The following is a 26,350-nucleotide window of genomic DNA, read 5'->3' as shown; positions in this document are numbered from 1 at the left end:
GGGGGGGGGGGGGGAGGACAATTGTACAACTCAAGTCTTGATGAATATTGTACACAAAGCTTAGAGGGTATAATGTACTTCAAAGAAATGAACTCAATAGATAAAATACACACACCTTAATTTTAAATATAGTATCTCTGATGGGGCCGTGCACTTCATTATCATATGGCTCAAAGGTAATATAATGAAGATCATCAGTAGGTGCACGATCATAGATTTGTTCTTGGCTAGCTTTCACACACAACTTCACACTCTCACAGAATTCCTCTTGATTCTTCTCATACCTGACACATGTTCATAAAGGAATACTAATTAAACATCCAAACAAAGAGGAAAAGCACATGACATTTCTGATAAGTAAACAATTCAAATATACAGACTAATCCACTCACTTTATAAAGTTGAGTCCTCCTCGAGAACACAACAGTTAGTTAGTATAGGATTCTGCCGATGGTGTATAACACATAGAGATACCAGGTTTTCGGACTTTATCCATCATCCTCAGGTGAGGACGGAAACAGATCCAGTTTCCCGAACGTCGTATTTTTCTTAGTTATCTTAAAACCAGGACAATGGATAAAGTCTGAAAACCCAATATCTCTAAACACAACAGATGCTCAGCTACTCATGAAATTCTCAACATTTTACAGAACCAAACTGTTCACTACCATGTAGAATCAGAGGTTCTGACAGCAGTGGTTATGGGGAGTTCTGTCTTCTGGAATATAACGCCACACAGTCCGTTGAAAGTCAACCGATATTTTGGAGGAACATGTCACCTACATCTTCAGGTTCAAAGGTGGCAAGCCACCTGCTTCACCCGGTTTCTTGTTTGGATTATTTTTCAACCCTGAAGATGGAGGCGACATGTTCCTCTGAAACACTAGCTGACTTTCAACAGACTACACAGCGTTACATCCCAGAGGACAGAGCTTTTCAGTTCATTACCATGTTCACAAGAGCCTACTACATGTTCCTATCCTGAGCCAAGTAAATCCAGTATATATCTTCCCAACCTATTTTTCTAATGTTCATTTTAATATTATCTTCTCATCTATGCATAGGTCTTCCTACTGGTCTAATTCCTTCCTGTTTTCCTACCAGAACTTTATATGCACTTCTTGCCCACACATGTTCTATGCCTCACCTATCTCATCCTCATTGATAATATCATTTCATAATATTCAGTGAGTACAAATTATCAAGCTCCTCATTATGCAGTCTTCTCCAGCCTGCTTTTATTTTGTCACCTCAAATCCAAATATTCTCCCCAGTATCCCTTTATCAAACACCCTCAGTCTATTTTCTTTTTATTTTCAGGTTGGTTATTTAATTATGCTGTCAGAATTAAGCCTATATCAATGACAGAATGACTAATGAATGTGGAGCAGTTGCTGGGATAACTGGCAAATGAAACCAAAGTACTTGATCAGTGCCACTTTGTCCACCAAAAATCGCACAGGACCTAAACAGGGACTGAATCTAGGGTGCCAAAGTGAGGCCAGCAAATAACCACTTGAACTACGTCATGGTCACCTTAATGTGAGAGATCAGGTTTCACATCCACGTAAGGCAACAAGCAAAATTATAACTTTTATATATTTTAATCTTCATGCTTTTAGATACAAGCCAAGATGACAAAAATTCTAAACTGACTTATTACAAGCAATCCCTGAATTTAATCGTATCTTACTTTCTTCATGAATGCAATTCTGATTTGTCAGTGTTATTCCCAAATATTTGAACTTTGCCATGTTTTCAAATGACTAATAGATATCTTTTATGTTATGGTTTTTTCTTCCATTCTTGTTATGAGATAGCAACATACTATGTACATCTAGTTTTTATTTGTGCTTACTTATGGAACAACCTCCTTATTAGTATTAGAGTTTCTGTGTTTTTCTTTATGGAATTTATGTTATCCTCCCCATAAATTAATGTATCCATACAGACCAGAAGCTGATGTGTCCCATTAAACTTCGGTCTATCTTGGTTTCCTTGGTCCTTTGTAACAAAGTAGTCTTAAGGTTGCAAACAGAGCAAACAGGCTTCAGATATGGAGGGTAGATATGAATACATTAAATAAGCAACTATGAACAGCCAAAAAGAGATGGCCCTCCAGCTTCAGAATTGGCAACAGGGCCAACAACTCACCATAAAAAGAAACATGTCAGAAAATGTTAATATACACAAAAGACAGTTAAACAGTAATCCATTGACAGCTCAAGAATTACTTGTTGGACTACATCAGCTATTAAATATTCAACTGTGGGTGGATATACAGGTGATGAAACTATGAGGTGCTTTTGAAAACATTTTACAAAATGCAACTGAACAAATCTGAAGGAAGAAAATCAGTGAAACACTGTGTGCACATCCAGTCTTTAAACATTCTCCACGTAACTTACAATTCTGATGCTTTCTGGTTAAATGGTGATTTTGTTTCTATTTTATAGAAAGCCCTGCGGACATACTGAACCACTTGCCAGATGTGGTTAACATTCTTACGCCATTCTTCAAAACCACTCCTTACATCCATTTCCCCTGTACTAGGATTTATCATGGGATGAAATACCATGGACTGAAACACAACTCTCTGAAACAAATATCTGTGTAAGGTTATCATGATCTACACATATTTAATAAAAGTAATTTTACCAATTTTGTATGATGGAGCACTGGTTTTCATAATCAGAAAATTTCAATTTAACTGAAAACCAAAATCAAATTTTACAAAAACTTCAGCATATCAGAAAAATTGATAATGCTTGATGAAATAAACAGTTCCCATCTTGCACATTTATTTGGCATAATGCCTTATTTTTGGCCAAATATTAACATATAAAAACAAAAAATGATGGACTTTTCAGATCTCTTGAATGACAACAGTAATCACACTTAGGAACGTTGTCAAGTTTCTCAGGCTTACTCAATGTAAAAGTAAGTTAACAGTTCCAGATTTCATTCGATGCTCACGTATGAAGCCAGGTCATTAGCAACTTGGACAAATTCTGGTGATGGGATAATTTCTTATATACATACTACAGGAAATGTCTGATATCTGGCATGTATGGGGAATGGGACATGCCAGTTATCTGAATCTGTCAGTTGCACAAAACTTACAGAAACACAATTATGAAACAAAATTTTTACCTTTTCCTTGTTCTTTATGTACTTCCATTTTCTGTTTCAAAGTCAAAACATGTTTTTGCTTTAGTTCTTTCATGGGAGTCTTCTCAGGCAACATGGGTAGAGGGTTCTGGATATACAGTAACAAGATCACAAATTCAAGTAGCATTCAACTAGCCTCTATAGTATTGGCACCTGTGTAATGATGATGGACAGCACTGCTTGTGGTGTGGTGAGTAAACACATGCTCATCTATACTTTGTTTTTGAAGTAACTCTATAAAAATGAAAAACTTTCTTTTAATGTTTGCCAGTTGCATGAAATCGTGGATAACCAGGAAATTATTGTACTCCTCTGCTTCCTTCTTTTTCTTTTATTTAATTATTTCTTTATTGATTTCTTGGAAATGTTTTGAGATTTATAATTGTTCTTATTTATTTTTATGGAGAGGAATCTATTTCTGGATGTCAAAATTATGATTAGATTGTTTTAAATTACGATTTTTCTCTTTCATTCTAACTGCTGTGTTAAAAAGTATGAATGTCTTGCAATATTGTGAGAAGTCATTTTGATAATGCTTGAACAGCATAGTCCATTTTGACCAATTAAACATAATAGTCTGGATAATCTGGTTTCTATTGTAATTGTAGAATAACTTGAAAAGTACTATCTTCTGGGATATAATGCTGTACTCGTACAGTTCACTGCAAACCAACCGATCGTTTGGAGGAACATATCGCTTCCATCTTCAGGGTCAAAGAATAAGCTGAACAAGATATCAGCATGAAAGCAGATGGCCAGCAGAGGTAAAGTAAATAACTTGTTCACTTGTTGTAATGAAATCTGATATATTTAGAATGATTATTGGTAGGAATAATTCTCTTATTTCTTGCAGGGCCTATAGTAGGCTTGGCAGTAAGAAAATTAACCACATGCTTATTTATGAACAAGCAATAAATCTCTTGCCTTCTTCATTTCATCCGTCACCTTATTAAGACTTTAGTAACAGAATACAAACAACAGAAATTTATTATGAACTCACTGGACATCCACCATCTGGGAATGCTTCTGGTATGTGTATGCAGAAGCGGAATACTCCTCCTTCGTACACTCCTTGTCTGACAAAGAATACCCCAAACCATACTGCAAAGGAAATGTATACAGGATACACCACTAAACAGCAGTGTAGAATGCAAGAGTCAGGACACATAACTTTACTGCTGGTCACAGAATCATATTCTTACATACTACATTAATTGGCTTAAGTATGCTGCATTGCACAACTACTGAAGAAAAAGGCTTCTGGGATGTGGTGCCATGTAGATATTGTGTTAACCGACATTTCGGAGGAACGTATCGCCTCCATCTTCAGGGTAGAAAAAGAAAAAAAAAATCCGCAAGCGAAGAACCAGCATCTTGACTTTAGTCTAGTAGCACCTGCTCACACTGGTTCTTCACTTGCAGATTTTCTTACTTTCTTTTTTTTCTATCTTGAAGATGGAGATGTTCCTCCGAAACATCAGTTAACATACTATCTACACGGCGCCACATCCCAGAAGACTGCTTTCTTCATAGTCCCCGCCGTGAAAACCTCAAATCTTACATTGCACAACTACTGTTTCCTGATTAAGCTAATTAACACTCTCTATTATTCAAATATAATGGAGGCTGATTTCTTGCAAAATGACTACTCAAAAAGTGTGCCATATATGTATGACAAACTATTTAATTTAACCCAACCAAAAGCAATTTACAGATCTGTGAAACAACTAAAAACAAAAGGTTGTCTGAAATAAAGAAAAAATGCATGACCTACTGTATGTTTATGTGTCTTAGCACCATGCAGTGCCACAGCAGTAAATATGAGAAAAATTGGTAATGTCACATCCTTTAATTTTTAGACTAGATTTAACTATCTTTAACAAGACCAGTGATATCTACCAATCCCAGAAGAGTGAATCTGATTACACAAATGTACTTACAAAGCGAACTTTTTGCTGAAGGAATTACATATATTCCTGGAAGCTCTTGCTTTTGCAACATATTACTGAAAAAATAAAAGTACAAAGTTCACTCCTCTAAACAAAAATAACAATTTTATAATATGATTTCATTTTGTGCCTTTATAGGGCACACCTTCTTCATGTAATCTTCTGTCCAACATACAATAGTTTTCATAGTGTTCAAATGATTCATTACAAACCAATGTGAATTACATATAGGTTACATTTATTTTGGGAAAATATTCTTTTGAAAGTATTTCTATTTTTTGAGCCTTTCTATTCTCATTTATAGCAAGACAGAAAATGTTATTAACTGTAACAAACATTCTGACAGAGTTTAATTACAATAAACAATATTACTAATTACACACTACATCAACAAATGTATCAAGTAAGTCCACAGAGCAGAAGCTAGTAGTTGTTCAGCTAGTCAAGAAATTCCTGACATTTTACTGAACTCCAAGGTTCACAAAAGCCTTCTATTGGATCCTACACTGAGCCAAACAAAATCTTTCCCCAACATGACACCATACTTCTTTAAGGTCATTTTAATACATGGGAGAGTCAATAAATACATCATAAATGGAAGTAAAACAGCTGAATTGGATGTAGTAGGTTTTCTACGTATATCACTAGGTAGCAGCACAGTTCAGCTCCGTGACAGTCTAGGTAGTATATGTGCATGCATATGTTCAGAGGCTGGTTTCAGTAGCCAAAATGGTGACTGTGCTTGAGGAGTGTACTACCGAATAGCAGCATCCTGTTATGCATTTCTGAGCAAAAGGACTCATACAGAAATGTTTCCTGTTCACAGTGCGAAGTGTTCGACATATAAAGCAATTCACAACTGTGTTGATATATTCTCTCAAGGACATTCAAAAGTCGCAGATGATGCCTGACCAGGTCACCCTGTTGAGATTGCAACAAAAGCAATTGGCCATGGGTGGAAGAGTTGGTTCAAGCTGACAGGAGGATAACGATAAACAGTGCAGTAAATGCACTAAGGTGTTCCAATGGTTTAGCATACAGCATCATGCATGATCACTTGAAGTTTTGGGAAGTGTGTGTATTGTGGGTGCCCAGAGAACTTAAGGATTGAGATAAAATTAAATGAATGGACCTATCCTTGCAACATCTCTTATGGCATGCAGATGAAGAAGATATGCTCAACAGGATTGTTACTGGGGATGAATCATGGGTGCATCACTACCAACCTGAATCAAAGCGCGTTTCACTGCAATGGAAACATCCCAGTTCACCTTCAACCAAAATGTTTAAGGTTATGAGTATACCATCAGCTGGGAAGGTTATGCTTACCATGTTTCACGATTCTCAGGGAGTACTGTTAGCCCATTTTCTGAAGTGTGGTGAAAATGTGAATTTTGCATCATGCTATGTGAAGTCCTGTTGAAGCTTCAGGATGCAATTTGCAGAAAAACATCCAGGCAAACTGGCAGGAAGGGCACTGCTTCATCATGATGCCAGACCCCATACAGCCCAAGCAATCCAGGAGAGAATTCAAGAATTACAGTGAGAACTTCTTGAACATCCACTTTACAGCCCAGACTTGGCCCCTAGTGTTTTCCATCTGGTTGGTCTGCTACAAAACCACCCTGGTGGCAGATGTTTCACTGATGACGAAGAGGTTGAAATGGAGGTGCAAAAGTGGCTCAGACAACAATCAAAATACCTCTATTTTGCAGGTTTTCATGCACTGGTAAAGCAAGAGGACCAATGTATCAATGTTGGTGGAGGATATGTTGAGAAATAAACGTTTTTTCAGGTTCAATTATCATGTTTTACATTTTATATCCATCTGTGAGCTATTTACTGACTCTCCCTTGCATTACCACCCCATCCCTAGTGTTCAAACTGTATCTTTTGTTCACATTTTCTGATCAAAACATTGTAGACACTTCTCATCTTTCTCATGAATGCTGATTTGATCATCCTAATCTTCATCAATTTTCTTGGGCCTCCTGTTCCTTCCTTCCTTGGTTCCAAATATTCTCCTCAGCACCATGTCCTCAAACAACCTCAGTCAATATTCTTATCTTCAAATCAACACAAAAGTGCATGTAAAATAATATTTCTAATATTTAATCTTTACATTTTTTAAAGAGCACCTCTTCATGTTGTGGTGCTTAATTAATTAAGCCCAGGGACAACTTTACCTTAGGGGGGGAAGACAAAAAATCTGAACTGAGTGGTAACTTTCACCCGTGCTTAATTTCATTATAAATGCAATTTGAATTTGTTACTGCCATACTAAACATTTGAACTGCCCCATTTTCAAAGATTTATCGGCTATCTTAATGTTATATTTTATTCCGCACTTTACTGCTGAATCATATGCGGTTACAAAATGTCCCTTAACTCTGGAACCATTTCAAACAGCACCTTCAGAAGTGAAATGTGCAATTTGTGCACTGAAATCACACCATAAACAATCCACACCATTCTCCTGGCATAGTAAAAATGTTTGCGAGTTTGTATCAGCATAAATGGTGGATATACTGAGAATATTTTTAACAGCTGTGGCAGAACTCCAATATGGCCTATGGTTCCAGACTTACTGGCCACCCTATACTTATTTTTCTCTGTGTTTGCTTCTAGACCACTTTCCCTGCTAGTTGCTAATAGAGCTTTTGTATTTCTTATTATAGCATTGTCATGTGTAGGGGTGGGTGAGTGATTCATAAGCTGGAGTTTGGATTGGATGATTGGATTTATTGCACATTATACATTCACAACGTGGGACTACAAACAATACAGCGCTATCACTGATTTACACACTTTCCAGTTCACCGTTACATGTGCACTAGGGTTAGTCTTCACTAGTCGTCTCCTGGAAGAAGATTTATCACAGTCTCACTGTCACTTCAAATCACACATGGAGTCTTCTCCGCACCGCCCAATCCCTTTCTTGCCCTTATTCTGTGACTGCCAATTCCGAAGACTCGATTCAATTCAATTCCTCTGCTCCCACGCTCATATCCCAGCAGGCTGGCATCTTGAAGCTCAACCCTTCACTTCCTACTCAACTACTGTTCTGTCCTCTACTTGATCACATCTTCTGACTGTGTCCTTTCATAACCCCTTGACATGGACCATACAGAAAACACAACCTTTACTGTTAAGGAGGCATGTTTACTGGTCAATTACCTAGCAATGGATGTCCTCCTGTTGCATGTGTATGCTTCGCGGGAATGTGTTTACTGAGTTGTTGCCTAGCAATAGGTACACACATCACAGAATTTATGTTCCCACCTACTATAACATCATCAGCACAGACCTGAAGCTGAGATGTCCAATTCACTTCTAATGATACCTTATTTCTGTGAACTTCCTAATGGAATATTCTAAAGTAAGGTTAAAAGCAATGGGGAAGGGACAAAGCCTAACTTCAGATCATTCTGAATAAGAAATTTTTACACATATAACTTTACTGCAGATTCTCTTTAATCAATTTTATGGGTATCCTGACTGACTCAAATGCTTCCTTGGAGACTAAGCAGCAAATGCACTATTCCACTGTACTTCATTCTTTCTCCATTATCTTAAAAATACAAACTACATGATCAATAATTGATTTATTACAACAAAATTCATACTGATGATCCTAAACAATATGGTCTGTGTAATAAATTAACCTTAGAAAAAAACTGATTAAATTTTGCATACAATTGATAACAGTGATTCTCCTTGAGATGACTAAAGTCATTTTAGCATTTTTTTATAAACAGGTGTAATAACAGATTCCTTCCACTGGTACCAGCTGGTCAGCCTCTTGTAAAGCTGTATGACTGCCATACAGGTCTTTCTCCTTCCAGCAAACAATGCCAAAAATATGAGTCTCATTTCAACAATGAGACTGTGCTTGTACCTTCACTCATACATACATACTGTATGTATGAGCAGGGAAACAAGAACTGGACGCTGTGGAGGGGCCGACCCCCTCCAAAACGGAAAAAGGGTAATGACCTTTATGGGAGGAACCGGTAAAGTACCGGCCTCCCCAACAAGGGTGCATGAAGTGTGAAAGTGAAGAATGAATGTGAGGCACGACAACGAGACCAACAAATTCTCGGCTATGGAAGTGCTCGGGACGAGCACAACTGAAGAGAGGGGCGGATACGGTAAGAGGAACAGCGCAACAAGACTCGCGCAGGAGACCAAGGCTGAATGCAGACGTTGCCAGCAAACCACCGCGGGATCGAAACCGAGGGAGAACCTTTAGGCTGTTCGGGGACGAACAACCTTTAGAAGGGAGCAGTGTAACGTGTCGGAAAACCAGAGGAGTAACTTCTATGGAAACGCTACAATAGACCGTTACAGAGGAGACAACAATTGCTCCATTGTAATTCTAACAGGAGTCTCCATGGTTATAACGGAGGGTTCGTTGCCTAACAGCGGGCAAGGTTATAGATAGCCCAGCTTCAGCGACAAACAGTCAGTCTCGGAATAGCATTCGACGAAGTCAGTCGCGGAACAGCCTCCAAAGAAGAAACTTCGGAATATCCGTCTGAGTCCAGTATCACCGGAATATTGTAATCGGTTATTGTAAGCCTGCAAGTGCAGATGATTGTAAAGTGTGTGTAATGCGAGCGAAAGGAATAAATCCGCTATATTGGGACAACGGCGTGAACTTATTTGTAGCGTGACAACCAAATACGCTACAATACATTATAAATGAATATAGCAACCAAATTAAAAAAAATGTTGGGAAGAGAAAAATTAAGCATAGAAACTCACTACTCTGAAATTATGCAGTACTCCTGCTGATACAGACTATATGCCTTCTGATGTCCTCTATTTGATACTGCTGGTCGGTCTATCATCTTTGCTGACATACTAAGCTGTGGGTCAGCACTTGGAAGAGAAGGCAAAACTTTGCGAAATGAACCCTGGCGTCGAAATGGCTCCGTCACATCTACATTAAGATCATTCTGTAATAGTATACAACAAAACAGTGTATCACATCATAATAACTTCTTTCCAGCATGTGAATTTTCATCTAAATTATTACATTCATAATTACATTACATGACATGTACTAACACACTTGTCCCGGGGCATGCATTTTGTTTATGCTTATTAGGCCCACTGCACGCTTAATATAGTGTGCAGTGAACTACTCTGACCTAACCTGTCATTAAATTCAGATCTGTTAGGCCAGACATAAAAGTTCAATCATACAAAGCAACATGTTCATGGCTGGATAGATTGACTATTCATAAGCCAAAACAGTGTGTGAATAGGGGATATTACTGTTACTGTTATAGTAAAGATGTACACATTTTTGCCTCCTAATAATACTGTAACTCATGAGGACTATGAATTTAAAATTGTTACCATTATTTGAATTCACTTTCAATTTATCTCTACTCACTTGCAAAATAATATAAAAGGAATTATGCACATCTTACACTGTCAAAATGATGAACACATATGAGCAAATTTTATCATCTTCCAAGAACCTGGAATATGACCTTCCCACTTTTGAGAGGTAAAGTGACTATCCCACTACTAAATGTCCTTTTCCTCATCACTAAGCCAGCATACCATTAAATACAGAATGGAGGAAGGAAAAAAGTAGTACATTCAACACAAACTATTCAGTTGCTAAATGAAATCTAAAATGAAAGATGCTACTAGCTGGAAAAGTGTCTTTTCCCGTTGCAGTAAAACTATATAACACTAGTGGAAATCTGCAGACCAGCATAAATTAAGGACACAATCACTCCTGAGTTATCTAACACATGCAAATATTTGCTATATTAAAAAATCAGATATACTAAATGTATGATTCAATATTATTCCCTCTAAGGCCAATTTAAGAAATACCATCTGACAGCAAAATTCATTTCACCTCAATATGCTGTTCCGGTTTACAGTGACAATAAATAATGGTGCATTGTTCTAAACAGTAACATTTCTAACACAGATTATGGTCTTCTAGTTATGTAACATTACGCATTATATTTCTTAGTTCCTTGAATGACTGCAATTTCTAGCATTTTCACTGCAAAAGTATTTATAAGTTCATCATCTTCATTCGTATGTTTTGCATCCTGTTGTGCGTGTCTCTACTATGTAAATTTGTCTGTCAATCACAGCAATTCTACACTTCCAGTAACTGATAGGCTGGGATGTTAATGAAATCAGTTAATTTATTAAGAAGCTGTCCATATGCTACATGTTTCTCATAACAATACCCATGTCCCCATAAAGGACACAGTTTTGAAAACAGATCATATACAGTAATAGGCACCATTCTCCCTACTCCATCCCACCCATAAGAAAATCCCTGCGTATAATAGGATAACTCTGAAAAGGATAACAATAATTTTAAAATAAACTTTATTAATTTAGATAAGTATTTCAGTATATTTAACTATTGTAATTCTACGTAAAAACTTGTACATGACAAAACTAACAGCACTCAATCCACTGAGAAATACAGTCCAGTAAAGAATGTAGATGCATTTTCCTGTTAATAAATGCCTGATGATGGTTGTTAACAACTGAAACATGTAGCACATAAGCAACATCTTAATAAACTAACTCATTTTATTGACATTCAAGCCTATCAGTTATTCACTGGAAGTGTAGAACTGTTGTGAAAGACAGACACATTTACATAGCATATGTTCATTAACATTATAAATACATATATGTGGGAATAGGAATTAAAAGGCTAGATAATCAGTTGGTGCAGTCAAAATGAACTCAGACATGTGTAGGTTAAAATAATAATGAATGACTATCCACAACTCAAAATGGGGCTTCTGGTTCTGACACCTAATAATACTCCTCTGATGATCCACACTCAATATAGTAGAGAAAGCAGCTGGCTCAACTCTCCACTAAACAGTTCCTTACAATTCAAACATTCATTGTGGTTGCTATAATAGGATGATAATGCAATTCTCAAATGCTAGGTGTGCTTGTGGATGAAATTATCAGCAAATAAACACAATTAATTTGAGGTGCATTCTCTTACATTATCAGACAGTTATTCACACACTATCCTGATTTGCTGTTACAAGGTTCATATTATCAAGAGTAACAATCACTAGCAATGCCTCTTTTGCACTCAATATTATGGTCTAACAGTTAACAAAAGCGTATCTTTTACAATGAAACAGCTAATTGTATTTCTCTGTCATCTCAAATACAATGTAATATATAGCACTAACATTTTGAAGTTCTATGTTCGAGCAATTAAAAAATTCATCCACAGCTATAAGTCATATCTGCTTATTACCATGAAACAAACTTCTGACTCTGCTTAATAATGTAACACACCTTACAGCACAATAACATTTATTAAGATAAAACTCAAAGGCCAAATAATGTAGCTGTCAGAATGACTTTAAAATATTATATTTAAGCATCCTGTTACACTCACACACTATATATGAGACTTAAGAGGGAGTTTGTCTCATATATATTGACTTTAAAATATTTATTCTAAATATCCTGAGTGGGGAAAAGAAAAAACTCTATTATGTCAATTTAAAAAAAAACTGAGATTTCTACATATTTTTTGTTGTTCCAATCTGCACTTTTAACACAACCACTACAGAAAAATGGCAAGTACAATATTCGCTCTCATAAGCGGGCATGCTATCGAAATCAGGCTCCACATGAATTATTATAGTATGCAACAAACTGAAACTTAAGAATATAATTTTTTATTCAAATCTATCAAAGCAACCGGTTTGTATCCTAAGACTGCTGACGAACATAACTTACTAACAAACGTTAATCATAACTTTGTCCGTTACTGCTAAATCTCATAATCGTTTACCTGTCCAGTTTGACCTGTGGCCATCGTATTAAGGGTAATTATGCTGATCCCTTTTTATGCATTTTCTAACGGTGAATAACGGAGAAGACATTTTATTGTTATCAAATTTCGTCAGGCTTTCATGTACCCCTCATTATTGGTGCATCGCCACCAGTCAGAACACGCACTTATTACCTCCACACATAAACCCCACATATCATGTGCGAAATATTCAATTCACTGATAACACAAAAAAAATATCATGACACGCATTACAGTGAAAATAGACAGACAAGATGACGATACAGCACAATATAATCACAGATGAGCTACATGTGAGTTCGGCCGTTACGACCGATACGACTCCACCTGGTTAGAACCGAGCCAGTACCGTGACGACAGGTGACAACCGTGGCTTACCGATCGTGTATATGGGCTGGGGCACACAAAGGAAATTGGCAACAGCAACGCAACCGCAATTTCCGAGAATTCAATTTCCTCTATTTAACACTGCTCCATTTAGTAACCTGTGTGCAACTCGAGCTGATATCAGTTCTCGGAAATTGCGGTTGCGTTGCGGTTGCCAGTCTCCTAAAATTGCCTTCGCCCTTAATTTCCGAAGGGCTTTCGTATCAAGGAATCTCAGGAAATAGACCGGAATAGACAGTCTATTGGTCTATTGGAAGGAACCCAGCATACCGAACCCTGGTATTTACAGAGGACTTTGAAAGTACAGCAGTCACCACATTTAAATGATGTTTGTGCATGAAAAGGATATTTATCAAACCCTCTTGAAAGAAGAAATGAGATTTAGGCAGTACGTTCCTCCGAAATGTACGGCGTCACATCTCCTCAGTGATTTAGTTCTTCCTTTACAATCGTTATGTGATAAATTTTTCATTCTAAATTGTATATGTACAGAGCTTGCAACGGAAGTTTTTGTTTGGAAACAATTACCGTTCGACTGACACATTTTGTCGTGGAAACCATCCATAGCGCGAATCATCGCAGATATCTAAGTTTGTTTGCACTCCTATTCCATCGAATCAAAGAATAGCTTCCTTCCGGTGATATCGTCGAGTTCCTAGTCCTGTCGACGTTTGTGTTGTGCATGTGCAGAGTGAAACTATCAAAATGCCGAGTCAGGAAGTTGTCACCAACAAAGTTGTCGTTCATCCGCTTGTATTATTAAGTGTGGTTGACCATTTTAACCGTATGGGAAAAATTGGGAACCAGAAAAGAGTAGTTGGAGTTCTGTTGGGGTGTTGGCGAGCGAAAGGTGTTTTGGACGTGTCGAACAGTTTTGCAGGTTAGGAATTTTAAATCCAAATGAAGTTTCTTGAATAATAATTTCGTCGCCTTTCTCCCTAGCCCATGCTTACGCAGTTATATGTAGTTTCTTAAAAGACGTTCTAATTTATTTTCATTAATCACGCTCTCTTCTGCCAAATGAATTTGTGTTTGCTAGTGAAGTTAAAGATATTTAGGTTAACTGTCGTGATAGGCATGCTGCAGACCGTAGTGACATAGACTAAAATATTGTGATGTAAACCATAGCGCTTGTAAACACTGCACTTTCCAGTTGATATGTTTGTTTTATTATTTTTATGTCTCATATCTTAGTTGCAAAATGTATGAAGGCTACAACTGATACTAAGAAGTGGGTTGGAGGTAATCATAGGCGGTTAATAATATTAAATGTAAAGAAGAAATGCTGTTATGTTGAATCTTGTATACATAATCATCTTGACGTGTCTCAGGTCTCTTTGAACTCATGATAATCCAATAAGCCGATCACTTCCTATTTCATTGTACAATATCATTGGATTCCATATGTTTGCACATATGTTATTTTTGTATAGTCCCCTTCAGACCGTATGAATAAGACGTTTTCAGTATTTGAACATGTTCAGATATGTGCACTTCGTAATTAAGTTTGTGATATAATGCTGTATAGTCTCCTGCTGACAGCATCAAAAAAAAAACCACCACCCCAAAGTTCATTATGCCAAGAAACTTCATTAAACTAATATAAAGTCAATGTGCTCTTATTTCAAGTTCCGTTTGATGAAGATGATAAGGACAAGTCAGTGTGGTTTCTTGATCATGACTACCTTGAAAATATGTATGGCATGTTTAAAAAAGTCAATGGTAAGTACATATGTGACATATCATATTATGAACACTTAGTGTAAACAGGACAGCAGCAGTAGAGAGGTTAATCACCAACTAGACTTCATGTCTGACATACATGATATGCTTGTTCTTTTGAGAATTTGGCAAATAGATTTGTAAGCCAGTTAGTCTTGTGGTGTCTGTAGATGCCTACAATTGATTGGCTGTTTATCAGTAATTCTGCATATGGTTATCTCATTTTCCAGCAAGAGAAAAGATTGTTGGCTGGTACCATACTGGACCCAAACTTCATCAGAATGATGTTGCAATCAATGAGCTGATAAGAAGATATTGTCCAAATTCTGTGCTTGTCATCATCGATGCAAAGCCGAAAGATCTGGGCCTTCCTACTGAAGCTTACAGAGCAGTTGAAGAAGTCCATGATGTAAGTGCTATGTGAATTGAAAATATTTTATTTTGTGAGAAATAGGGCATACTTCAACCTGTTGTCTGTCTTAGGATGGTTCTCCAACTTCAAAAACGTTTGAACATGTTCCAAGTGAGATTGGTGCTGAGGAGGCAGAGGAGGTTGGTGTTGAGCATCTGTTACGGGACATCAAAGATACAACTGTTGGGACATTGTCACAGAGGATAACAAATCAGCTGTTGGGTCTGAAGGGGCTTCATTCACAAATACGAGATATCAGGAACTACCTAGTCCAGGTCTGTTTTCTATTGTTTGACTGTTTTTTTTTTGTATTGTACAATTTGGGGAACTTGTGAAAGTACAGGGAAGGAAAGGGAAAGGTGACTTTAGACAGTCTGCATCTGAATTAAGCTTTATTCTAAAACCAGCATCTGAATTAAGCTTTATTCTAAAACCAAGAAAAGAATAATAATGAATTCTATGCTGTATATTCCTTGGTTCTGTTATTTATATGAGATCCAATAAAACTGACTTTGCAGTTGAGTTAATTTTGTTGTGAGTGGTAAATTTGAGGGTGTTTGAGAACAGGCTGTTGAGGAGAATATTTGGACCGAAGAGAGATGAAGTGATAGGAGGTTGGAGAAAACTGCATAATGAGGAGCATCATAACTTGTACTCTTCTCCAAGTATAATTAAAATGATCAAGTCAAGGAGGTTGAGATGGGCAGGGTATGTAGCACGAATGGGGGAGAATAGGAATGCATATATTGGTGGGAAAGCCAGAAGGAAAGAGATCACTGATAAGACCAAGGCATAGGTGGATGGACAATATTAAAATGGATCTTGGAGAGATAGGATAGGATGGTATGGATTGGATTGATCTGGCTCAGAGTATGGACCATTCCAAAGAAAGCCATTCCTTATTAGAAGAAATAAAAATTCAACACTGAATGGGGTTATATAGAAGAAATAGTAAAATTTAGAGGCTTCTTATAATAAAAGATTATGTTACTGAAGCATATTTTGGCTATAATAGTGTTGCTATTCGGGAACAATTTATGGGCATTGTGTCACTAATGAAGGAAATGTCGAGAAAGAATAACTCAGTAATTTTTCTACGCATTGAATTAATGATGCAATTTTATGCTCAGGAAATAATATCGGTCATATCAGTGAAGTTCTTAAACAGACAAAATAACTGCAGGCTGCATTATATAGGCTTTCGGTGAACATACATTTCTGATCAGTTCTCTCTGAATGGGACCTGCTGTCAAGATGGCATCAGCATACAAATACACCACAAATAACCATATTATGTTGTTGCTTGAATAAGTGTCTAATTAACTGGAGGCATATACAAATAGAACTTACTGAAATATCATGTTATTCATTGAGATATGAATTCAGGCAGTTGTGTAGGTATATTGGCATTGTATTATCTACATAGACCTGTGGAGTGTCCACTTGGGTTATCCTTCTGGTTTCAGATTAGAGCTGTCAACACAAATTTATTCAAGTGATCTATGTGGCCATCCACATATGTGTTTTGAGAAGGAAAGATACAGTCCAAATCGTCTTATACTAACACACATTCCATAATAATAATTACCAACTACACATATCCATATTAGCTTGTTACCAATACTCACAGAATAGACATATTAATATTTGGCAATCTGTTGCTGTGACCACCCAAAATTGGGTAATTTCAGAGCTTTCACTCACCATTACAGAACTTTTAGGATATGTTTAATGCATTTACATTACAGTTTAAAAATATTTGTTTTATGGAATCTGTATTTACCTGAAGTTAAAATTATTTTATATTTTAAATTGTTTTTTTCAGGTTGTCCAGGGAAAACTCCCAATCAACCATCAGATAGTTTACCAGCTGCAAGACATCTTTAACCTTCTTCCTGACATCAGCCATGGCAATTTTGTTAATTCACTGTATATAAAGACAAATGACCAGATGCTTGTTGTATACCTAGCAGCCCTCATACGCTCAATCATTGCTCTCCACAACCTCATTAACAACAAGCTAACAAACAGAGATGCAGAGAAGAAGGAAGGTAAGAAGGATGATATAAAGGATAGTAAAGAGAAGAAAGAAGAGAAGACTAAAGAAGAAATAAAAGTAGAGAAGAAATAGCAGGGTATATTTTTGTTCTGGCCTTCTGCTTTCCTTTTTTCACATAAGCCCATAACTTCAGAGGAACAGTGACTGTTAAGATTTCAACTAAACACTTTTATTGTAAACTAAACATCTCACATTAAAATTAAATCTTTATTCAGAATTTTTATTTTACCTGTGACATGTCAGGAATAAATTAGTGCTTACTGAAATGGCACAAACAGAAGAACTGAGTGTTTAAATACTCAAAGACTGGTTTATCTTGAAATTTGTTCTGTTTATTTTTATTGAAGGCAGAGTTTGTTTCCTCTAGCTTGTGGATTGTCATTTTCATTGTACTGTACTAATCTTCATTAAATTTTTTTAACAAAAACATGCAATTTAATGGTCCTTTTCTTAAAACAGATTTTTTCATGAACTCACTTGGCACTCTGAAAGGCCTACATGTGAGGCAGTGTTTTTACTTTGATTCATATAATCATATAAATCATGCAACTTTTCACATCTTATTTTGCACTAAAAATCAAGTGTTCATCGTGAAAGAAGTATGAGCATTTTCATGTCACATTACATGAAGTAACAATAAGTACAGTTAATTGCATAGGATGACAGAGAATGTAGTCACAACCACCCAAAAACTCACCTGAATGAAGGAACTCACAATAGTATATATAGTAAATATATTTTGGTCATGATAACATGTTCCAAAGGACCAAGAAATTCATACTGCAACTTCTCTCAGTGCTGAACCTTAGTTCTGTTCAAATTCAGAATGGCCTTTGAAACAGGCAACAAGAACATTACTTCTCCATTATGCATTCACTTTGCTAACTGAGATTCTAATGCATAAAAGTTAGTATCACCTGAAAATGCCTCATATATGATGCACAAAGATGTGAATCTTGCAGGCCTAAAAGTTAATTTAGCCCCATGCTTTCACTCAGTTTTTTTTAACCCCAACAACAAAGGTGAGTGCCCCTGGCCAGTGGAGGACTGAGTTTTGTGGATATGTCCCAAGTGGCAACTGCAGGAAGTGCAGAGGCAACAGAAGACATACGATGAATGAAAACTGTTTCATACTGCCATAATGTTTGTAGAAGCATCTCTGGTTTTATTCAACAGCCTGGACCTCACATAGATGAGCTCTGAAGTCCTTTTGACAGTCGTTTGTTAAATTGTTGATCTATTCCGATTTAGTGTTCATTGTAATGACACTATTTTCAGATTTCTAGTCACTAGCTTCTGTTCATATATTCAGTTGTGTGTTCAGTTGCTTCCTCATTTAACCCATCTCTATGCTAGTATTGTTGTTGAGTTGCCTTCTGACAAGTAACAAGCATTTATATAGTTTTTATATGTTACTTCGCCCAGATTTTTCCATGTCCTTTCTTTAAAAGCAATTAAGAGAAACGGCACAATTTATTACTAGAAAACTCAGTATCAGTTCTGTAGGATTTAAATCACAGTGTCAAAAGTCACAACACAGTAAAATCTTTGTTCTGCAAACTTCTGTCCACAGTATAAATGGACTGTAGTTTGTACTCTCACAGTTTGCATGAGTCATGATTTGTTATTTCAAGATCAATGGTGGTTTTATTGTTTTGGAGCCACATTTTATCAGTCTTCCATTTTGCTTTCTTACTATGTGATATGGTGCATTATCAGTTACCACTATAATACCAAGTGACACTGAAAATAATTTTTTCTCTCAGCAACTTATGGCTAACAGCCTTCTTATGGTAGTTCTGATTTTGACTTTGAATCATATATAAATTCTGTCCCACCATCTGTGACCCTCTGTCTTGCCATTAAATCTGGAATTGTATCATACTGCTAACACTTTCACTATGTAATAGGCGTGAACCCATGTCTCGTCCATATATACAGCTGGCTTCTTACTCTAATAGCTCATTCAAATTTTCAGGTATGTCACACAGTCAAAAGAAACCTTTTGTTTCTACATTCCTTTCAATATTTTCCTCCCTGAAAACCAATTTACTTCTGCTACTTATATGGTTCATATTTTGGCCATGGATAATCATACCTTGGTTGACTTACACATCGTACTACATTTGCCATGCTACATCCAAACAAATAATATACATTGCATGGGCAGAAAATTACCTACAAAGAACTATGGAAGAAGGAAGACTTCTATGCCCATCAACTGAAAAGGGACAGATTACAAAATTAGGCATTTATGCTTCACTTCCAAAACATGAAATTTACTTAACCCATTGGTATATACAGAATAATGTTGCTGAAGAGAACAATAGTTTTTTTTTTAAGCGAGATGACACAATTGAGAACACCTTCATAATGCTACTTGGATTTGTCTAGTTTCTTCACACAAATATTTGAGCAAAACACAATGACACATGGTTATAAGCAGCATATTTTACTTGGTGATTGGAAAAAATATCACATTTTTTTTCAGTATGTCATACATTATTATGAAATGCAAGGCAGTCTGCACTTGTTGGTTTGCCTAGACAGGTACTGTAACTATTATTCCTAAAAACTTTTCTACAGGATTCAATTTGTATGATAATCCATAAATTACTAAGACAAATTCTTTTTTCAATTCAGATGTTAAAAATAAATGTTATGGTACTCGTTCCAATCATAGTGAATCATATTTTGTTCTGGAAGGACCGTAAGTTTTGCATGTTCTCCATGATAAATATAATATTGCATACAGAAACATAAAGTGTATGTTACAAAATATCCACTAACCAAGATGTTTTATAACATATATTCATTGTTTCTACAAGCAAAAAATGTAACTTCACTGTTGTTCCTTATAAAAGATATGTTTATAATATTCCATCATGCCAGTGAACATCTACTGATAACTGATAACATGATATTCAGTTTGCCAGGAACTATACTTCAGTAATCAGTTTTTCTGTACTGCTTCATAATACCAACCTCTTTCTAATTTATATTTGCTACCATTCCACATAAAATGGATTGGATTTTTATGTTCATCATCAAACTCAAAACACTTACTGAAATCGATGGCCAACTTGGATCTTACCAGCCCCACACCACCCACATTTTCAGGTGCAGGATGATAAACCCGCCCAGATTCTGGCAGCATAAATATCTTTTCTGGTTCAAACTTTACCCTCAGCAAATCTCCCGCATGTCCATAGCTCAGCTGATCTTCTGTCTGTCCATTTACAGTACCTCTGATCACATGAGTGAAAACAACAGGGAAATCATCACAACGTATAAAATTACGTTCACGTCCACACACCGAGAGGTAAGGAAATTCTTCCATGTATCGTCCTGTGGTATTCAGCCTCAACCTTCTGAAGAAGAATTCCAGAAACTTTTTATCTATTGAGAAAGTAAAGTTATGTAATTAATTAGTCTGTGTATTAAATTAATATTCTAGAAACTCAAATTTAAATGTTAAAATATGTGTGTTCCAAGTAATATGAATGTTCAGTTGTCAATGTTAAGCACAAAAGATCTGGTTGGTAAGTGACTTTACATTTAGTCTTACAATCAGAAATTTCTGACATAACTTATCTTCTAGTAAATGCCTGCAGCCAGAAATTCTGATATGTTGCACAGATGGCTCTTACAACTAAACATTAAAAGAGAACCCACTTAATATTCATGTTCCAAACTATATTAAAAAAGCAAAATACCGTTTCTTGGGTCTTGTAATCAAATGCAGGAATACAGTCAAGGATGGGAGGGGGGAAGACTAGACACCTACCCCACCTCCAAGATTAAAAAAAATCAAAATTAAAATGGGGAAAAAGGAAACATACCAAATAATAATAATATCTGAAGTTGTTTCATTTAATACAAATAACCTGAAATGGCTTAAATGTAAGTCTATGCAAATTCTCTAGCACTGATAAGAAAATTGCTTTACACGAAAATCAGTTACCTTTGAAACATGATGTGAAATTTTTTATCCGAGCATCATCAAGGAATAACTGAAAGATAAGAATAAGATTAGTTTAAGTACTTTACTGATGTTACAAGTGTTCAACATCAAAAAGTTAGATATTTCTTTCAAATAGTAAACATCTTAGCAGGGTACAGACATCCACAGCAGCAAATGCAAATTTATAGTATAGTATTTCAGACTAAAGATGAAGCAATCATTTTACCAGTCTTTTGTGTGCTTTCAAAAAATGGTTTCATACTTTGTAGGAACATCACAAGTTGTGAATTTTTGAACTAAAATACTCAGTGGGCGAGACTCCACAAGGAATGGAAGATAATACTGGTAAGAATCTTAAGGTAAAAAGACTGTGCGGATGTGATGTGGATGCAAGAGACACACGAAGCTGTAACAACTAAGATACAACAAAAGTCCCATTTATAGTTTCTTTCATGAACAATGGACCTGAACATTAAACCAAGGAAAATCTTAAATGGAAGAAATTTACACTGACATTACTGATGTGGGGCCATGGAAATTTGATGTTACAAGTGTTCAACATCAAAAAGTTAGATATTTCTTTCAAATAGTAAACATCTTAGCAGGGTACAGACATCCACAGCAGCAAATGCAAATTTATAGTATAGTATTTCAGACTAAAGATGAAGCAATCATTTTACCAGTCTTTTGTGTGCTTTCAAAAAATGGTTTCATACTTTGTAGGAACATCACAAGTTGTGAATTTTTGAACTAAAATACTCAGTGGGCGAGACTCCACAAGGAATGGAAGATAATACTGGTAAGAATCTTAAGGTAAAAAGACTGTGCGGATGTGATGTGGATGCAAGAGACACACGAAGCTGTAACAACTAAGATACAACAAAAGTCCCATTTATAGTTTCTTTCATGAACAATGGACCTGAACATTAAACCAAGGAAAATCTTAAATGGAAGAAATTTACACTGACATTACTGATGTGGGGCCATGGAAATTGAATGTTACATCAGAAAAAGAACAAGATCTAAAAGTGCATGATGATGGTACATTAGTAGAAATACTGTGTTTCTGGACATTATCCAGCATCCTGTCTTGATCTAAAAACAGTCCTGTTTATTTTCAAAACAAAACGTTTAGGGATATGGACTAGCTCTATCGATTGGGCCCAATTGGATAGGTTTAACCTGAGGACAGGGACAGAATCCAGTCTCCAAAATATTTTTTGAAAAGTAAACAGGATGGTGTTTTTAGATCGAGACAGGACAATGGATAATGTCCAGATACATAATATTTCCAGAAAAATAACCTTGAATTAAGGACCAATAAATGGGGGTGCCACTGTACATATACATGATTTCATGTAAAAAAATGTAGCACCCCTTGAGAGAATTCGCTGGAAGGTCTCTTTAATTGTCACACGAGCCTTCATGCTATTACTGTCCCTGCTTTCTCCCATATTCCTTTCCAGTCCTACATGTTGCTGAACAGTACTCCGTGGCTGATGCCTAACACCATATCCCACAAATAGCACTACACAAACAGTCAATCATAAACCACTTCATGGTTCATAAAACTCACTACTTAATGTGAATTAACATATTCTTTGCTTGAACACCCATATTAATGAGCAATGATCAGGTCACGCCCAACACAAGACTGACGTATCAGGCCATTGGCTTGATGTGTACCTTTGATTTCCTCTCTTCTTTCATGTGTCACAGAGTTAATATGACTTAAACACACTCATGATATGTTGATTTTTCTCTACAGCAATTATATGCTTCTGATGCAAGGCTTCTGAAGGTGTTTCAAAATTACCGGTTTCTTTAACAACCCTGCATCAACTATAAGGACAGAGTAAAGAATGAACAAACTGACTGAATGAGTGGTGTGGAAAGAAGATAACCCTGTGTAACCCCTCTCCCAGAATAACCTAGTCAATAATAAATTCTACAATGAAGTCGTCTCTAACCTGCACCTATTTTTGCAATATGAAGGACTTCACTTTACTGTAGTAATCTCAATAGTAACAATACACATATATTAGACTTCTATGTCATTCTGAAGACTTCAAGCTATCTCTTTATTAAATAATACATTAACCTAGCTGAGATTAGCTTTCATTGAAGTTCTACATTTTCCCAAAGTATCCTCATCCTTTCTTATAAGCAAGTGTGGTTAGTTAGGCTTTGGCTGCATACGAAGGGATCATAAATGACCTCTGATGCCACACTTTTCCACAGTTCTAAAACATTTACATGCACAGTATTATCTTTCATAATATATGACCCTCTGATGACAGTACATGGTGGACAGTAAACTGCAATCTCAGTACTGTATCGAAGTCCCTACAATGGCAGTAAATTGCGACCTCAGAATGTGTCTGGAGACTAGCAGTGAGAACCCTGTCCTCTAAAACTCTACCCAAACATGTCCTTTACAGTTCTGGTTCATACAAAATGTCTTCTAAAGACGACTTCACCTACCATTCCCTGATGATCGATGTAATAGAAATATTCTCTTACTGAAGATTCTGAAGATTGGCCCTGTTTATATAAGCTTACATATTTACAACTGTAAATCTGCGGGAGACGTCTGATTGGACTGTCAATTACTTTTCGTAACATGATGATTTTTCAAAATTAAATAATTTCTACATATTATTGGCATTAATTGAAGTCGTCGGTTCAACATCCTGGTTATTTCATTTTTCATTTCTTCATTAATTTCACCATCACGTAATAAGATTTCACTTCCCACAATACGAATTTATATGAATTCAAAACCCTCCCATAATACAAACAACGGTATTCCTACGATTCCTACGTTCTGACCCCTTCCTCTCGAGCTCTCGTGTGATGTGCACCACGGATTACTTAACTGCTGGGAACAACTTAACAAGCTAATACGTCACCCAGTATCGCTCTCGAACGCTCTCGAAGCTCTCGAAACTCCGTGCCTTGCATGGAACCCTAAAGTTAATTAGCACGTTCAAAAGAGCGCGCCACCAAACATTGTACTGAGCCAGATGATTCCAGTCCAAAACCTCCCACATTATATCTATAAGAACAAATTTAATATTATCTCCCACTACAAAGCTCAAGCGGTTAGTCGCTGGCTTCCCACCGCGGCGTCCCGGGTTCGATCCCGAGTCTGTTCAAGAGGGATTTGTGGTGGACAAAGTGGCGCTGGGGCGGGTTTTCTCCGGGTACTTCGGTTTCCCCTGCCAATCTTCATTCCACCAAATTCTCGATCATCATAATCACCCGGGGCAGGCTACAATAGGCCAATCAGTGGCCGCCGTGTCGAGTGGACCCAGTTGGACTCCACCCCCCACTAAGCGAATTTAAAAAAAGATCTCCACCTACATGCTTATGTCTTGAAAGAAGTCTAGATTTTCCGATCAAACTTTTGTATTTCTGATCTCTCTCATATGTGGAAGGCTGTCGTGACAACACACGCAAGCCAAGTGGTCTTCTGGGGTGTCTCATTTTTTTAAACTTTTTCGACTTCTAAGCCAATAAAAATTGGTTCTTTCTGTTGTTATGTTCATGTCATGACCACACTTGACATTACTTGAAACATCTTATGCAACAATGTAAATAAAATTGTTTTAAGTGCCAGCGACTGTTTTCTTCAATGTCTAGAAATTTAATTCCATTAATTGTAACGAAGTTTTAGAAACTTTATCTTCCTAGGGAGGCATTTAGGCTTGTGCCGGCCCTTCGTATATGCTACTGTCTTCGCCCATCTCATTCTTCTTTCTTTTGAAGTAGGTTATTTAATCACGCTCTCAGGGTCGAGACTACGAGTTTCATAGCTTCGACTCATCCATCTTTCATGAGTTGATTACCTTAATAATACTATTTTGCGAAGGCTAGGTCTACAAATTATTAAACTCAATATGAAATTCACTCCAATTTCATGCCACTCTCTCACCCTCTTACTTGTTGGTTCCAAGTATTAAACTCAGCGCCACGTTCTTAACTATCCTCCAAGCACTTCTTGGTGACATCATCCAACCATCTCTCTCTCGACCTGCCATGTTTCCTCCTGCCCCCAGGATGCTGATTAAGAATCTTCTTGGGAACTATGTCCTTCATCCCCGACACATGACCCAGACATTGCAGCCTCGCTACAAGTTCAAGCACCGAAGTGAACGGAGACATTCATGGAGGTAGGCCTAGGCCCACTGGGCCTGTAGTGCCAAGGGGGGGAGAAAAAAAAACAAGTTCAAGCTCCCCATAGAATTTATAGACTTCGTCATTCGTCCTGATGTTTTATGCCCCTTGTTCACAGACTGCGTCAAAGATCTTGCGAAGGACCTTCCTCTCCCACACTCGAAGCCGGTTTTTGTCACTCTCTGTGAGAGTCCACGTTTCGTATCCATATAGCATCACTGGACAAGTAATGACACGGTACACTTTGAGCTTTAGTTTTCTNGCCACAGCGCCACTTTGTCCACCACAAATCCCACTTAATCAGACCCGGGATCGAGCCCGGGCCGCCGCTATGGGAAGCCAACGACCAACCGCTTGAGCTATGGCGCGGCCATTCGTGCTCTTATCTCTGCACAGACCTAGTAATCCAAGAATATAACAAGCCTCAATGATGCTGGATGAATTCAATAACACACTGACAGAACTAAGTGAAGCTATGACTGAAGAATTCTTCATTTAAGCTAAACAAAATTAAAAAAAAATGGAAATTCCCTTTCCGCAAGAGGAAGCACTGTGAGAAAAACGTGCCATCATGAGAAGGCGGGTTGTTTTGCTGCAGCAGATTATTTTAGAATAAAGCTACATATATTTTTGATGTTCCAATGTCTAACACAACTCG

The 26,350-nt window shown here is 36.9% G+C and overlaps 4 protein-coding genes across 5 annotated transcripts in view; 2 read left to right on the top strand and 2 right to left on the bottom strand.

Annotated features, from left to right (window-relative positions):
• LOC111864595 (uncharacterized protein C11D3.03c) overlaps nucleotides 1-2,402 on the top strand; it is a 29,513-nt gene extending 27,111 nt beyond the window's left edge. Inside the window, exon 8 of the mRNA XM_023851947.2 lies at nucleotides 1,321-2,402. The gene's annotated coding sequence lies outside the window, so the exon portion shown is untranslated. The remainder of the gene's footprint in view (nucleotides 1-1,320) is intronic.
• Nucleotides 1-13,239, bottom strand: part of LOC111864594 (protein crossbronx homolog) — a 15,277-nt gene extending 2,038 nt beyond the window's left edge. The window contains exons 1-6 of the mRNA XM_023851945.2: nucleotides 12,949-13,239; nucleotides 9,888-10,081; nucleotides 5,112-5,176; nucleotides 4,172-4,272; nucleotides 2,409-2,596; nucleotides 116-284 (exon numbers count right to left, since the gene is read on the bottom strand). Of these exons, the coding sequence (XP_023707713.1) occupies nucleotides 116-284; nucleotides 2,409-2,596; nucleotides 4,172-4,272; nucleotides 5,112-5,176; nucleotides 9,888-10,081; nucleotides 12,949-12,972 (741 nt within the window). The 5' untranslated portion in view covers nucleotides 12,973-13,239. The remainder of the gene's footprint in view (nucleotides 1-115; nucleotides 285-2,408; nucleotides 2,597-4,171; nucleotides 4,273-5,111; nucleotides 5,177-9,887; nucleotides 10,082-12,948) is intronic.
• A 696-nt stretch (nucleotides 13,240-13,935) lies between these two features.
• On the top strand, nucleotides 13,936-19,064 carry LOC111864607 (26S proteasome non-ATPase regulatory subunit 7). The gene is made up of 5 exons (XM_023851971.2): nucleotides 13,936-14,236; nucleotides 14,986-15,078; nucleotides 15,309-15,487; nucleotides 15,562-15,765; nucleotides 17,316-19,064. The coding sequence occupies exons 1-5, from the start codon at nucleotides 14,062-14,064 to the stop codon at nucleotides 17,619-17,621; spliced, it is 957 nt and encodes a 318-aa protein (XP_023707739.1). The 5' UTR covers nucleotides 13,936-14,061; the 3' UTR covers nucleotides 17,622-19,064.
• A 743-nt stretch (nucleotides 19,065-19,807) lies between these two features.
• LOC111864608 (UPF0598 protein CG30010) lies at nucleotides 19,808-24,385 on the bottom strand. 2 transcript variants are annotated; one of them, XM_023851973.2, is made up of 4 exons: nucleotides 23,998-24,077; nucleotides 23,200-23,355; nucleotides 21,514-21,562; nucleotides 19,808-20,948 (listed from the first exon to the last, which is right to left on the bottom strand). In XM_023851973.2, exons 2-4 carry the CDS (start codon nucleotides 23,221-23,223, stop codon nucleotides 20,503-20,505), a joined length of 519 nt encoding a protein of 172 aa, XP_023707741.1. In that variant the 5' UTR covers nucleotides 23,224-23,355; nucleotides 23,998-24,077; the 3' UTR covers nucleotides 19,808-20,502. The 2 variants fall into 2 exon arrangements, with proteins under 2 accessions (XP_023707741.1, XP_023707740.1); XM_023851972.2 differs by lacking the exon at nucleotides 23,200-23,355 and having other exon boundaries at nucleotides 23,998-24,385.
• Between the last annotated feature and the right edge of the window lie 1,965 nt (nucleotides 24,386-26,350).

Source organism: Cryptotermes secundus, unplaced genomic scaffold (assembly GCF_002891405.2).
Source record: "Cryptotermes secundus unplaced genomic scaffold, Csec_1.0 scaffold7, whole genome shotgun sequence".
In the NCBI taxonomy this organism is placed as follows: domain Eukaryota; kingdom Metazoa; phylum Arthropoda; class Insecta; order Blattodea; family Kalotermitidae; genus Cryptotermes; species Cryptotermes secundus.
The sequence above is the reverse complement of the archived record's forward strand: the minus strand, read 5'-3'. Positions and strand labels throughout refer to the sequence as shown.